Genomic DNA, 16055 nt, shown 5'->3' on the forward strand with positions numbered 1-16055 from the left:
TAATAAAATAAAAATCATAATTCTGAAGGCATGGTGTATTTTATTTTGCTGTTGTAGTGCATCACCATCATTTACATGTAGCGGAAATCCTGCTTTATGAATAAACTAGACTGAATAATTTACATCCCTTGACTTTGTGGATTACCACTATGACAAGTTTTTGATCCTGCTAAAAAGATAAGCGTAAAAAAAATTAAGCTTGTCTATAACAAACAAGATCTGTGTTGCTAAACTACATTAAGCTGTTGTTGGCAAAACACAAGTTAAGCTAAACAAGTACCACCATCTGAATATTCATTTTTAAGGTCTCTTTTGTATAATATTAAAATTCTTAATACTTCCAAAGTACTTTGATCTACTTTAAGCTAGACATACATTTTTCCCTCTGTCATATTTGCATCTCTAATTTGAATCATTTATACAATGTTAACAGTGGCTGCACAATATATTGATTTTTCCTTGACATTATGATGTATGCATTAATAATAGTTGATGAGACTAATAATAACAGGATAATTAAACAATACGCAAACCTTTGATGCTTGATTGAGAAGAAAATCTCAAACAGCTATCATCTTTCATATCAAAATCTACATCAAAAGTAAGTCCAATAGAAGAGAATTTGCACCACACAAATACTATGCAAAAGAAGTATTTGTAGGTCGCTGTCACAAACTCATTCTTAAGGGAGAAAAAGGAGAGGGAAAAAGGGTCAGATCACTCAATTATGGAAAATAATCATCATTACAATTATTTTTGGTCAATATTGAAATCACAATTATATAACATAAGAACTCATTTGCCCACGGGAAGGGGTAGGCATGCTCTGTCCTACAAAAAGCAAAATACCTTAAAAGGAACAAAGATTCTGTGGGTGTTCCAAATCCAGACTAATATACTGGGATGGATCAATTACCAGTGATGGTGGTGGTCGACAAACTACAGAATAGTTGTGATAGATGTGTGATAGATGCAGCCAACCCAAGCAACTGTGACATCAAAAAAAGAATATAAGAAACTTCAGAAATACTAGCATTTAAAAGTGAAGTGGAAGTAGAAAAAAAAGGTGGAAAATGGTGTCACTGCTGTCTCTTGTAAACCATCAAATTACTAGAAGACATTAAAATAAAAACAATCATAAGTGTCACATAATAAGCCAGAAGTGCAACATCAATATTTGAAGCAACTACTATTAATCGGAAAGGTCATTCATGGAGTATTTACACTTTTTAAGTAATCAAAGTAAGCAACTTCTTTTTACTATGTTGTTTTACAATTAACAAATCAACACTACAGGTTTCTCAGAATATAATGTATCATGCCACATCTGCATTTCTGTATGGAAATAAGTTTTTTCTAATGAGGGCAATGGGCCTCTCATACACGAAGAGACCAAAGTGACTCACTCAAATAATTTTACTTCATGCAACCAAAAAGTCAAGGCAAAGCCAGTTTATTTGTATAGCACATTAAAAGAATAACACCAAAGTGCAAAGGAAATATTTAATAGGAAATTGAAACTAACCAAAATCATGTAACACATATGTGGAACACCCAATTATAAAGAACACACATTGAACCTCAATGAAAAATTGCCTTCTCAATTTCATCAAATTCTTTGACCAATGTCAACAAATGTTCCTGAGGGTTTGAGGGTCCCCATATTTTAAATAAATTGGCAGATTATAGGCCCCATCCTATTAGACTTCATGAGGTCAATTTTTTTTCAATAATACTGACAGTTAGTAAAATGTGAAGCACATTCATAGGCTCAATATAAAGCTATAAAGATTTTAAAGCTGTAAATGAATGTTGGTATTTGTAAATCAAGTTTTGTCACCCTGTAAAAAAAATCTGCCTGAGCAATTCAAGTTTGTGAATTTATAGAAAATAATTTGCATGGTTGTAAAAAGATTTGTATTTGTAAAAAAAAAAAATATAAATAAGTATTTAAATAAGAGCAGGACCCTTCTCTTTAAATGCCCGTTTCCACAGACGGGTGTGAGTTGGGACGCATTTCTTTTTGTGTTTAGACACGCAAAAACTGAGAAGGGTACCCTAATATCCAACCCGACCTATCCTACTTTGTTGGAACCCTTCTGTTGGGGTACCAATCTAACCGACTTGAAAGGGTGGAGTTTCACACACTGCAATTCATTGATTGGTTGAGGAAAAACTTCATGTGTGACCTGGCATAAAAACAAAGCAGGAAAGGCTCCTTGTCTAGAGCAATATTTTCTGTTTGTTGATTAAATCTCCGTCATGCTGTTATGTAGCTGAGGAATCTATCGCTATCCGGCTGATACTCCGCCTCTCAAGTAAGGTTATAGTTGGCTGTGGAAACGCAACAAGGTTAGAGTGTACAAACCATATCTACACCCTAACCGTCCTGACCCGCACCCGTTGGTGGAAACGAAGTTTAACCAGATGGTTGACAGGTGATGGAAAGGATTTATATGCAGGGGTCTAGAAAAGTTTTGATGAGGGGGCCAGGCAGGGGCACTCATCTGGAAAAAGGTTGCATAAATGAGAAATTTTATTCTTAATTTTTTAAATTTTTTTTAAAGGCCTAGATTTTAGAAAAGATTTCACGGATTACAACTTAAGTGGCCATCAGATCTTAAATTTGTAACCACAGATTCCAAGAACCAGGATACGATTTTGAAATCAAAACATTAAGGCTGTCAAAAATAACACGTTAACAGCGCTTACTAATTTAATTGCATTAACACTTTTAAAGCATGATGGTAGGACATGGAGAGGGAACAAGATCAGCCAGCTGGCTCTGGATAAATTTGAGTATAAAAAGAACAAAACAAAGAGAAAAAAAATGTCTCTAAGTTTTGCATAAACTGAGCAGCAAGGTGCCTCCACCTTTCCTTCTCACTTTCCTGTTGTTCCATGACCGGCTGTCCTTGGTGAGCTGATCGGTTTTTCTGTCACTAGTATTGTTTCTCTTGTTGTGTTTATTGTTCAGCAGTTGAGGAAACTAGCAATTCATGCTTCACAATGGCACAAATTTACCCCAAAGTATTGTTTTTGTCAGAACTCTTCTCTAACAAAGAAGCTGACAGGTGGTAGAAAAGATTTATATTTCAGTTATGTAGGGGGCGTGTCTAGAAAAGTTTTAATGGGTGGCCAAGGCAGGGGGACTAACCAGGAAAATGGGGGCATAAATGAGACCTCTTTTAAGGTCTAGATTTTTATAAAATATTGAACTCATCATTACACCTAATTGATCATCTAATGTAAAAAAAAGTTAAGGAAAAAAAAAAGCTGTCATGTTTTGCGTGATGCTGCTGTAGGATTATCATTACTGCACAAAGACTTACACTTCGACAATAAAAAGAAAAAATGTGTTTTTAGGCTTTTAATCCAGACCATCATATTTATCAGAGTTTCTTCATCAATTTTGACTGTCTGACTTCAGTCATCACATCTGGAGGTTTAATGACAGATACTATCACCATGGAGATGGTTAGTGAGGTGGAAACATATTAGTTCACTTATTTCGCTCTTCTCTTAAAGAACTCATTTTAAAGACTTAAGACTGAGCTGAATAATTACAAATGCTTCTTGTAGTTTTAAAATTGCCTCAGCAGGTGGATCTGAAGAACAACTGATAAGCATACAGGTCTATATGGCAGCTCAGAAAGCGTGTGTTTGAACACCGTCCGCTGCACACACTTTGCATACACCCCGATGGCTAAATCCACCGACCACCACGACACCACACACTCCATTCCCTCACTGGCGCCATGGGAGCACCACAAACGTTTACCTGGTCTATGGGAAACACTGAATCTCTTTCAACACATTTTAACGCGTTAACACAGATTTTGTTTTGTTGAAAGTCCGCTTCTCACTGACTGACTACACAGACACACCACAGGTCAGCTTATTTGTTTTACAAATAAGTGCTTTTAAGCCAAAGGTTATTGCACTTTTGTTCATATAAAGGTACTTTGATAGAGGTACTTAATATAAAATAATAAAGTTTACAATACAGCAGTTTGAATCAAAACTGAATTTTGTACAAAACAATGTTATTAATCACAAATAAACAATTTAATCATTGCCCAATACTAATTAAAAATCAAACCAAACTTAATAAATGAAACTAAAAAAATTCTTCTATATATCCATTTTAGTTTTTGTAAGAGTTTTATATTTTATTAGATTAAAATTAAGATTAATATTTCACAAATTTACGTTGTGCACCTAAATTATTTTTGGTGCAAGTCATCTTTTGCTGTGTGCACCGGTGCACCTTTAGTCAAAAATCTATTCTGAGTCCTGGACAACAAGTACTACTTCACTCATGGGAAAACCAGCTGAGAGTGCAACAGGGTTGCCGTTGCTAAGTGATACACTGAGGGTGGATGAAATGCTTCTCAACCACACTTTGGCCTGTTTCAAGGTGGATATGGACTTAAATATGAGATGACTCACAGGTAAATAAAGTGAACAGCAAAAAAAGGCTTTGAAGGCTTACCATTCAAAGGCAGTGTCGGCTTACAAGCTAATATTACTTCACTTTCGGGACACTGCTATATTTTTAAACCATATCACTTTATGTAAAGAATTAAATTATACTGAGGTTGCATTTAAGCAGCATTAATACACAAAATAATGTTAATTTGTTGAACAACCAATATATAGAATTCTAATGTTGAGACCTTTTCATAATGTCAGATTTCAGACTGAACCTACCTTGTGATAGTAAACTACATTCTTTGATGTTTAAAGGGAAGTAAAAGCTGACAGAAAAACAATATCCATACAATCACTAGCTGTAATATCCAAGTTAGTAAAACGTTCTGTAAAACTTTATTCTAAGCTTCTGGGTTTCACAACCAGAAAGAGGTTAAATGTATACAAAACAACGCAGCGAATATGTGCACATCTGTGCTCTGACAGACACATTCATGTGTTGAATAAAATTCTTTAAAAAAAATAAAAATAAATAATAAATATATATATATATATATATATATATATATATATATATAGATATATATATATCCAAAGACATGCATGTTAGGTTAATTGATTACTCTAAATTCTCCCCGGGAGTGTGTGCGGAGTGTGAATGGTTGTTTGTCCCCTATATGTTGGCCCTGCGATGGACTGGTGACCTGTCCAGGGTGTACCCTGCCTCTCACCAGTTAATGCTGGGATAGGCTCCAGCTTACCCGCAACCCGTAATGGACCATATATATATATACACACATATATATATATATATATATATATATATATATATATATATATATATATATATATATATATATATATATATATATACACACATATATATATATATATATATATATATATATATATATATATATATATATATATATATACACATATATATAAAGAAAATGCAGTAAATTTTGGTTTACAAACACGACATCAGGGGTCTCCAACCTGCGACTCTGGAGCTGCAAGTGGCTCTCTGGACCTTCCACAATGCCTCTAAATACGTGGCTAAAATATATTTTTTTAAATCTATCTTTCTTGTCATTAGGTTGGAAACCAGAGACTTTTTACTTTACATAATTTTCCACAAATATCTACATCCCTTAGAAGAAAGTCTGTTTATCTTCTTTTTATAAAAGGTTTTATGTTTTTCTTTATTTTAAAACCTAAAAATGGAAATAAAAATGTGGTTCTTCAAAAATAACAAATATCCTGAGGTGGCTCTTCATTAAGAATATATCTATTATTAAAAAAAATAAATAAAATAAAAAAAAAAATAAAAAATAAAAAAAAAAAAAGAATATATCTATTAAGTTGCCTTTTTGCAGCTCTAAAGGAGTTTTATTTAGTTGGCTAAAGGGAAAAATGGCTCTTTGGATTGGAAAGGCTGCAGACCCCTGCACTAAACACATAAACAGATTTAGCAGCAGTTTTCTCTTTAAACAGCAACAGTTAAAATATTTCTTCACATATATTTATAAAACCAAATATTTATAAGAACGCTGAAATGTTCAGGATTTACTAAGTAAAAGGTAAAAAGTCAGCAGGATGAATTTAAAGCTGTGAAGCTGCTTCCTTCTAAACACAGAAGGAACAATATGTGATGAATATCAGCATCAGGTGAACAGACAGAAAGCAGGATTAGAATCTCACAGCTTCTAGATGGTGAGGAGAGAGAAATATTCACAATATGCACAATAACTTCCATCCATGCACCTTCACTGCTTAATTATCCAGATTTCTGGCCTATAAATTCTCTAAACTTTCATTTTTAGCTTGATTGTTTAGCTTAACACCTCTGCACCTGCAGCCTCCGCTACCGGGAGTTAAGGGGTTAACATCTCTTTTCCGGGTGTAACGTCAGGTCTGTAAATGTAACTATAAACATGTGTGGTATCCACAGTAAGTCCAGAATCTCAGCTACCAGCTCAGCAAAACCCTTTCTGTGACCACCAAACACAGTAAAGACAACAAACAATTAAAAACCCAGGTACACAAAGTCTGAAGAAATATGAAAACACAGATGATGTCCACCACACGGCATGAACACAGACAAACGACTCCTCTACTGAAAGCTCACATCTCACAGATTCCACAGCTGGAAGTTTCATCTCGCTACGACCAAGATTCACCGAACCAGAGGCAGAAGAAGGCCCGATTTATGCTTTACGTTTGTAAAGGTCAAAAAACATGTCTTACCTTTGCTGTCTTGCCTAAGTTAAAACCGCATTTATTAAAAAAATAATGATAAATAAAAAGTTTCTCATCTCATCTTTTGGGAGAAGTTTCCCATCCAAAAATCTCGATGTTCTGTCCATATGCATGGGTTCTGACAGACAAAGAGAAAGTCGGTTCTTCTTCTTTCTTAAGTTCCAGAAAGAAAACGTCTCTTCATTTTAATAAACCCGCTCTCTCCTGATTACATCAGACGCACCGCTGCAGCAGGGACAGGGACGCCATGTTTCTGTCATCAAAGCCAGTGGTCAGCAAAAAAGAAAAAAAAATAACGCGTGATTTAAAAAAAATTAACGGCATTAATTAAGCTTTCCGTTAGCGTGCAATATCGCGTTAACATGCCCAGCACTATATATATATAAATATATATATATATGCAAAAACTGAGAAAGGGCACAGTTGAAAAAGCTCCTATTATGGCTTAAACAAATCCAATATTCTTAGTAGGTTTTCTGTCCAAGGTGTTTTTTTTTTTATTCACAGCACGTTTGAAAATGCAACATGTTCTCACAGCTGAGCGTGGCTGTCATATGCTGTGTAAGTAATTTAGTTATTGTCACACGTCATATTCACACTGTAATGGGTAGGTTACCTGTTAAAGCTAAAGTTCACGAATACATGATTCAGCAGAGCTAATTTGAAGGTTGCTGAGATTTACATCCTGTTTAAGCGTGTATGGAAGTTATATGTTTGAAACTGTAGAATCAAAAAAGACATATATATATATATATATATATATATATATATATATATATATATATATATATATATATATATATATATATATGCAAACACACACGCACACACAAGCGGTGAACCTGAGGGAAACACTGACACTGTTTTCCCAAATGAACTGAAGAGAGCCAGGTGTGATCTCAGAAATGAAAGTGCCTATGAGAGGAGCCCCTTTATCACTCCATCACTATGGAGATTTGCACACATTAACATACATCACTGCAGCTCCATCAACAAACCCTTTAAAAAAGCCTGTAATCAACTGCTGATTATTTTCTAGAGATCAATAGCATTATCTAAGCTAGATACTATTATCTTCCCAAGATAACTTTTGGGAAGATGTTCCTGACTACAGCAGATAATAAATAAATAAATAACCACCAAAAAACCCCCAGCTTAATTACAGAGAAAAGATTCTGAAGAGGGCAGAATTACTTATCGATTAATTTCAGTTCGGGTGCTTGGATTTTAATAACAGAAGTGAAGACAGCCAGGGGGACTAATGATGACCCAGCTGCCAAGCTGTGCTGCTTAGACAAAACACTAACACTAAACAGGAAACAGACCAGTCTGCATTACATTGTAGTTTTGGTCATTCTCTACAGAATCAACTCACACATTTTCACAGCTTCTGTCACATACATTGTTGCTAGAATGGACATAACATGTAAGGGAGCAAAAGTTAGATCAATGGGTCAAGTCTCTCCTCTGTAGCTCCTTCCAGCTGCACTCTTTATTGTACCCTGCAGCATGTTACCACTAAGTACAGGAAGTGTCTGCACCACCATTTGGCAATGAATAGTACAAGTGCAGACATTTTATTTAGCAGCACCAGAGGGTGAACATACTGACAGAAAGACTTAACTCATCCATTTGTTCCTTCTCTTTGGTAATCCTATTCAAAAATCAGTGAAATAATCTTGTCTAATACTTAAAATGAAATCACTGATGATCAGACATCCGCAGCCTTCAACCTCAAGATCTCTGGTCAGATGACGCCACTACAGCATGCTTGCTCACAAACACACACACACTGACACACTAAATCTTCTACGGGATTATCAAGGCCTGTTCATGCAAAGGTAAGCCTTGGCTATTTGCAGTACTAGAAGGATAATGATGACACATCCTAGTTTTGCAATGGAGTTGTTTCCTCCAGGTGGACCACTTTCTCTTACAGGGATGGACAATAACAGGATTTATAATTTACAATTCAATTACATTTTAAATGTATTTCTAATGGTAAATTTAAATCCACTCCATTTTTACTTGATCACTTGTAAGCTCTTTTACGATATAGTCTGGGTAGCAAAATCAGAATCTGTATTGCACACGTCTTAAAATTTGTGCAAATATACAGACAGCCATCAACCTTTGGTAGTTCAATTTATAATTTAATTACTTTTTATAGGCCCTGGCAATTTAAAATAGGCTGGAGGCAAGTCTATAGAAAGGCTACAGCCTATTCCTTTCAGTTGTGATAAAAAAAAAATTGTGTATTGTATTTCTTGCACTCCTTATTCACACAATTCATATTGCAGTCTGAAACTCATGCGCCATATTAAAAAAAAATTGCACAAAACACTCTATAGTGACTTTTACTGAAGAAACTGACTTTAAAAAACAGACCAATTACAACTGGTTGTAAATAGGTTTATAAAGTATCCTTCAAATATATCAAACCTTTGTGCAAAGCTAGCTGGGTAACTGTATATGTACAGGTTAATATAGTGAGATCACATAAAATAAAAGAAAAACTATTTTAGTTCAATATGGAGACATAAATAAAATACGTTTAAATTTACCAACATCTAATGAGCAAATAATCTGACCATAGTTTAATTAGAGTTTATACAAATTGATATATTTTGCTATTCAAATCTTTGGTATATGCATAGTTACATGTACAGATGAACGTTGTGAGACAGTCTGTCAATTTAAATTGTATAATGAAATCATGAATGGCACATTTGTGCTAGAAGACAGATGGTCTGATCAAAAAACTACAAATTAAAATCGTATGCTAAATGACTGTAGAATAGAAATCAAGGTTTATTTTCTACTTGGAAATTCAACCAGTTATTACATATTTTTCATGCTTTTAATTCTGTAGAAGTATTTGCTGCGCCACAATTTGGATAATCTTGCAGTTTGACATGCAGTTGTGTGATCTCCCTTCATAATAGCAGAGTACGTTTTCTCCTTCCTTACATTCTTGTGGAAATGACCCTGTACAAGAGCTAAATTCCTAGCATTATTTTATTACTGTCAGTCCTCCACACTGACTGAAGGTCGAACAAAAGTTTGCTCTGGACATCATTTAATTCCTCACAATGCCAGGATTCCAACATACAACTCTAAACTTGGTGGATATTTTCATAAAACCACAAAACTGGGTGGATGTAAAATTCCAGATTGAAAATACTGAATGGAAAAGTTAAGGGAAACAGGAAGATCAGCACTAAATACGGTCCCGTTGTTGCCAGGAATAAAATATGCCTACACCCAAATTGGGTATGCAGAAAACTCCCTCTTAGCCTAAAATGCTAAAAAGCAGCCTAACTGCTGCTCCAGACATAACAAGCCATGCATTCATGCCCACAGATACAAACACAGCAAACATCCAGGTCTGGATGGGGCCAGTTGAGACATGGATGAAAGGAACTGATAGAGTCTTGACTGCTTCAGTTGGCCTACATGGTGCTGTATCCAAAACAGCGGCATGTCTTTTGATTAACAAAACAGTTTTGACACAGGAGTGCTGGTCCAAACAAATGTACTGCTACCATATCAAGAAAAAGCAACTATATAATGCAACTATCCAAACAGAACTCAAAGCTCTGTGTTTGACAGACATTCCAGCTTTATATTAAATTCAGGTCAGTCATTGTTAGAGTTATCCACCCAGAAGAGTGGAGGGGGTTAAGCCATATGTCAACAAATTGAAATAACTGACGAGGAATAATATATTTAAAAAAGAGAGGGGGGGGGGGGGGCATTCACTGAATACAATTCTAAGCAGGAAGCTACAAATCTGCTGATGTCCTATTACACGTCCAGTTTATAAGCAACGACCCAGAAAAAGTTCCATCTTTAATGCCACAGAAAAACTGTATTCATAATCATAGGGATCACTTATGACACAAATCCACAAATAAAGAGCATTAAGTTATAAATACGTTGCGTTTTCAAATACAAAGTAGTTACCTAGCTTCGTAAACACATTTTAATTATGCCCGTCTTACATGTCAATGCGACAGGACGTCGTTAAAAAATATGAAAACAATGCGGCAAAGCAAGGCTAAAGCAGAGCTAGGTGTGCTAAGCTGCAGACAAGACTGGGGTCGGGATATGTCAACCGGCTCCAAACTACAAACTGAAGATTGTAACTTAAGCTAACGTAGGCTGCACGCACTTCACTTTCACTAAGTTACATTTAAGTCATTTGGTTTTCCGTTATTTTTTAAGCGTAACTAGCAGATATGCTTGGAAAGCCCATACTAAAGTATAGCTTTTAATGGATATGTTGCTATTTTGTCAGCGTCCATTGTAAGCAGATGACCGGACAGCAAGCTAACGTTACTAGCCAGATAAGCTTGCCGCGTTCAATGTGTTCAAATAACCCGGTAAACGGCACCGGCTGCCAGCAAACATTACAAAGTGATTACTGCACTATCGGAAAAAGACGGAATCACGAAAAGACACTGCCAATATTAATTCTCTTACCCATCTGGGCTCGCAAGCCCTTAAGTGTCGATGCACCCTCCGCCATTTCTATGAAGTTTTCCTTCTCTCTTTTTTTTTTTTTTTTCTACCACAGGGACGCGCAACACATCGCAAGCGGTAGAACTCGGACACCACGAGGACGTGGACATCACAGATAAATTAAAAAACAAGATGAATCACTCCAACTTACTTTACAAAAAACGGATGGTTTATACACTCACACACACTGTGTGTGTGTGTGTCGTATCCCTAAATATTTCACACTGTAGGAATTTATTTTATTACAGCTATTTTTGTAACCTCTAGCTTCAACAAAAGAAAGGCTGAGTAAACTTTGCGCTGAGTAAAACTTGTGCCAATTGTGAGTGAGTATTGATACATCTTCACGATAGACGATCATTATAAGGGGCGGTATGCAATAAAATACTGGCTACGTTTGCATTATTAGTCAAGAGTGCCCTCTAGTGTTTACAGGGGGTAGTTGTTGCATGGTAATTAAAGTAAAGGTAATTTCTTGGGCACAAACAGAATAAGCAATAAAGTATGCAAGCCAAAAATAAATAATAATAATAATAATAAAAAGGAATAATTAAAAACTAATAGTAGAATTAGTGTATGAAATAAAATACTTAACATTTGGTTTCTGAAATTCAGACTTTTTCAGACTCGGCTACTTGAGTTAAAAACAGCAAACTTGATTGAAATTGTTCCATTTTTGCTTTTGAAATAGATTTGAAACATAGTGATTGCAGTCTTACCTTTATAATGTGCCAAAGAATCTGCAGACCCAGAGATGGTTAGCTGACAAACTTCTCCCACTGAGAGGATAACAGCATTTGTCTCTGAGCTCTAGGTTCTTTCTCTTACCATGAACACTCAATCCTCTGTCCTGGTCTATCTCACATGCTTTAGCCACAGGGTCTCCCATCCATTTTACATGGTAAACAGGAAATAACATCACATGTAGGGTCCAGCTGCAATGACTTGGATTTTATATAATGCTCAAAGCACACAAAGGTTTATACTTTTCTCACTGTACTGCCTCATGACATGATTTATCAAAACATAGCTATTTTATTAACATTAACATGAAACATTAAACTTTCAATACCAAGTGTAACAATGGTCAAAATTTTGTTGGAAATGTCGAACCTTTGGCGTTGTTTAAACTGTGCTGTCTCAGTTTAAAGTGCTTTATCAAATTTTTTTAAAATCTAATTGTTTCCATAAAAAAAGATGTATCTCTGTTCCAGCTGTAAGTAGATTTATTGAGTGTCTGGTGACAGTGATATCATGTGAAAGTAGGTCAGAAATTATGTACAAAAGTTCAAGCCATGGGAACATATCCCAGGGGGTTGAAGAGATCACTTGTTCACAACAGCTCTATGTATCCTTGAAACAACTTCAAGATTAGGCAAGAGAGCAGCAGCCTGGGCCAGCTGTGGCAGTTGTGTGTAGGTGGATGTGCGTAGGTACTGAAAAAGGTCTTGGAAGCTGTGAAGATGAGCAGTGACCTGAGGGGGGACACCCAAAGACAGCCCGAGTCTCCTTAAAATGTAGGTGCTGTCGGCAGAGTCGAGCAGCAGGGATAAGTCCTGGATGGAGTCGTAGTCAAGCATCTCAATACTCTGACCTGGACAGATTCAGAACAGTAACAGTACAACAAAAAGTTATGAAATAATGGCAGAACTCATACCAATGGAAAAATGAATGGCTCCTCAGATAGATGAAATGCATTTTGACTCTCAATTAAAAGGGGTGCAAAGGCTGGTGGAGAACATACATACCTTGAGCGATCTCCCAAATTGTTTGTAGTTTTTGCTCCATCTTACATTGACATAAAAAATAAAGTGTTAGATGAAGATGCTAGTGATTCCCACACCAGCACAGGGGCAAAATAGAGGTTTTTAGTTAATCTCATAATATGCAAACAATTAAGAGGTTATTTGACTGTTCAGACATTATGATTAAATGTGGTATAAAGTCATTGTGGAATTGACAGTTTCTTTTATAATAACTGCCTTTTTGAAAACTAATAAGACTTCTTTAACTAGTATGAAATGCATGGATTTGCTGTATTCTGTATTTGTTTGTGGAGTGGAGTGATAGCAAACTATCATACCTTGATATTAAGAAAGTTATTGTGTTTTTTGATTTTAAAAAGTGATTCTCAGCATTGAAGCTGTGGGCAACCTGGTCATTCTGGGGGATTGTTGCTCAGTAAGAAGGATTTCAGTACTCATAGGTTGGTTCTGAATACTTTGAGTGTCTTAAAGATTTTAATAAACAAAATAAATGTGAGCAACATAAAACCTGTGGGCTGTAGATGAATATAAATCATTGTCCAAGCTGAAGTTTGAGCTAATCCTTAACAGAGCACATGAAAAAAAGACAGACCTCAACACTGAAGCTTTGCATGGTTAATTACAAGACTGTGAAAGCGTGATACCTCTTCTGTGGAGAAACTTTGTTCCTCCTGTGTAATGTTATCTTTACTTTGACTGCAGGGCTTGAAGTTGGTGGTGACATTAATCACAATAGAAGTGGGGTGCATCTCATTCTCATGGCCCAGTGAACCAAGGCCTCTAGGTAGGGAGGGAACAATGATAAGGTAATAAGTGTAAATGATCCATGAGGAGCAGGTTGGTAATGATACAGGTGCTACTTGAAGCAGTATCTGCAGAATATACCTTGTTGTATCATCAGCTGAAATGGTCTCTGAAGGGATGTCTGGTTGCATTGCCGCTCTCTCTTTGTGGCTGCACTGATGTTTGTTCTGAAGGTGTGCTGCAGATAACAGTCCCTCAGGCTCGGAACAATGCTCAGGAATCTGCTCTGAACATTGCAAACAAATGTCTGTGATTCCAGTTTATTCTTGCAAACAAAAGACCAGAGGCTAAAATTGTCTAAAACCTCAACTATGATCTAACTCACTGAATCTCCTTGCAGTCAAAAGGAAAACCCAAAGCAGCAGCGCAATGAGGAAAATCAAAGAAGCTATTGCTGCACCAATCATGACAACTGAAAAGGTTTCCTCTTTCATTTCTTGGAAACAAAAAAAGAAAAAAACGTGTCAAGTCAAGTCAAGCTACATAAAATCATAACAATTTTCAAAAGAGTTACTCACTCGTCTCTTCGGGTTCTCTGAGATTTTCCTCAGGTAACATCTTGACACCCTCTGTCATACAACAATTAGTATTTAAAACCAATAAAAGTCAATAAAATAATAAATAAATAAAAGTATTGCAGTGACATAAATTCAAGTTTATTATCTTTGGAACTTACGTGTTTTAGAGCCTCGAGCATTGAAAAGCAAACACTCTTCATGGGCTGTATCATGGCTATAACAGGGCACACAGAACAGCTCCACCTCCCCCGTCATACTTCTTAGTTCATAAAACCTGTACACACAACCACATACAGACAGTATGCTAAAAAAAAAAACACAAAAAAACAAACACAAACGTGATAGCTGCTTACACTGCCATTGTGGATGTAACTCACCCTGGAAGACACTGACCACACAGAGTGTCACTGGTGGGTGAGCATGCTGAATCCATCAGGCGGTTCAGCAGGTTGCATTTGGTGCACCTTCTGCAGGAAGCCTCACCTGTACCTGTGCTGAACGTTCCTTCTTCACATTGAATACAGACTCCTTCTCCACCATCTCCAAAGCCACAGTCCTGAGAAATAATGCATAAAATAGTTCTAGATTCATGGGCAACACTGAAGAGGCTGCCAAAAGGAGGTGTCTTACCTCTGACAGCTGTTCTCCAGGCTTACATACAGGACATGCAACACAAGTGCCATTAGGGTGTAAGAACTCTGTTTGATCACAACTGGGCTCAGACAGCACCAGCTTACAGGGAACCTGCGGGGACAAATGGTTGAAAAAAGAAATCAGAACTCTTCCAAACAAGCTGTGGTAGAAGTGAAGTCTTTCTCTTCTTGTAATGCATTTACATTGCATTATCAAAGAAAGTGAAATCATTTTTGCTATATTTATTTTTTCAAATGTAGATAAATATGCCTTTTGTTATTATTTTTTTACTAGTTTTGAAATAAAATGATCTCTGTCTTTTTATTATAAAAAATAAACTTTTATAAAATACACAAGACATCTATGTTGTTCATAGGTTGCACATTTCAAACAACGAGCTGTCCTCATTTGCTCATTTGTATTTTTTTATTTCAAATTAAAACTTTAAACGAAAAAAGGTGAACATTTAACACACAAAATCAAGGCTTTTAAAGTTTGAAAGGGTTAATATTTATCCAATTTTAAACTTTTTAAAATTTATGTGAAAAAAATCAGCTAAAACAAGGTATTTCTAAGTACACTAATCAGTCAATTGTATTCTATAAGCTTAACATGTCTGATAATAAAATCTACATAAACTGGCAATGAAGTAACTTTACATATGCAATAAATCTGTTTAAGTAAGACATCCATACACCCTTCTGCATTAAAGCAGAGAAAATGCATTCATTTGTATGAAATAAGATTAAAAAGAGTGCAATGCTCTTGATTTTTTTTTTTTTTTTTTTTTTTTTTTTTTTTTTTAGCTATTCTCCAAAATAATATTCATTGCTTTAGCATCTGTTAGAGGAAACTAATAAAAGATAAGACCTACCATTAGAAGAAGAGTAAAGATGCAAGTTTCCATTGGGAAGTACATAAAATGCATCATACTTAGTAAGTTTAAAAAGATCAGAATAGTTCAGTTATAGCAGTGTATCTCTTATAGACTAATAACGGATTTACACTCTATATGGGATGTAATGCTGCCTCCTTCTCTACACACCTTTCCCCAACTCAGCAGAGGAAAGCAGAGATTGGGAAGATCTTTGGAAATCCCCACCAATCTACATCA

The 16055-nt window shown here is 35.8% G+C and overlaps 2 protein-coding genes across 15 annotated transcripts in view; both read right to left on the minus strand.

Moving 5' to 3' along the window:
• The window catches only part of map7d3 (MAP7 domain containing 3), a 33399-nt gene extending 22115 nt beyond the window's left edge, over nucleotides 1-11284 (minus strand). For all 13 annotated transcript variants that reach the window (XM_041989646.1, XM_041989643.1, XM_041989636.1 and 10 more), the window contains exon 1: nucleotides 11182-11284. In XM_041989646.1, coding sequence (XP_041845580.1) covers nucleotides 11182-11227 — 46 coding nt within the window. In that variant the 5' untranslated portion in view covers nucleotides 11228-11284. The remainder of the gene's footprint in view (nucleotides 1-11181) is intronic.
• Nucleotides 11285-12029: 745 nt separating this feature from the next.
• LOC121642975 (tumor necrosis factor receptor superfamily member EDAR-like) lies at nucleotides 12030-15965 on the minus strand. 2 transcript variants are annotated; one of them, XM_041990077.1, is made up of 10 exons: nucleotides 15816-15965; nucleotides 14939-15052; nucleotides 14686-14864; nucleotides 14467-14582; nucleotides 14309-14359; nucleotides 14116-14226; nucleotides 13872-14016; nucleotides 13631-13766; nucleotides 12969-13008; nucleotides 12030-12814 (listed from the first exon to the last, which is right to left on the minus strand). In XM_041990077.1, exons 1-10 carry the CDS (start codon nucleotides 15870-15872, stop codon nucleotides 12546-12548), a joined length of 1218 nt encoding a protein of 405 aa, XP_041846011.1. In that variant the 5' UTR covers nucleotides 15873-15965; the 3' UTR covers nucleotides 12030-12545. The 2 variants fall into 2 exon arrangements, with proteins under 2 accessions (XP_041846011.1, XP_041846010.1); XM_041990076.1 differs by lacking the exon at nucleotides 15816-15965 and having other exon boundaries at nucleotides 14939-15241.
• Between the last annotated feature and the right edge of the window lie 90 nt (nucleotides 15966-16055).

This window comes from Melanotaenia boesemani, chromosome 7, assembly GCF_017639745.1.
Source record: "Melanotaenia boesemani isolate fMelBoe1 chromosome 7, fMelBoe1.pri, whole genome shotgun sequence".
In the NCBI taxonomy this organism is placed as follows: Eukaryota; Metazoa; Chordata; class Actinopteri; order Atheriniformes; family Melanotaeniidae; genus Melanotaenia; species Melanotaenia boesemani.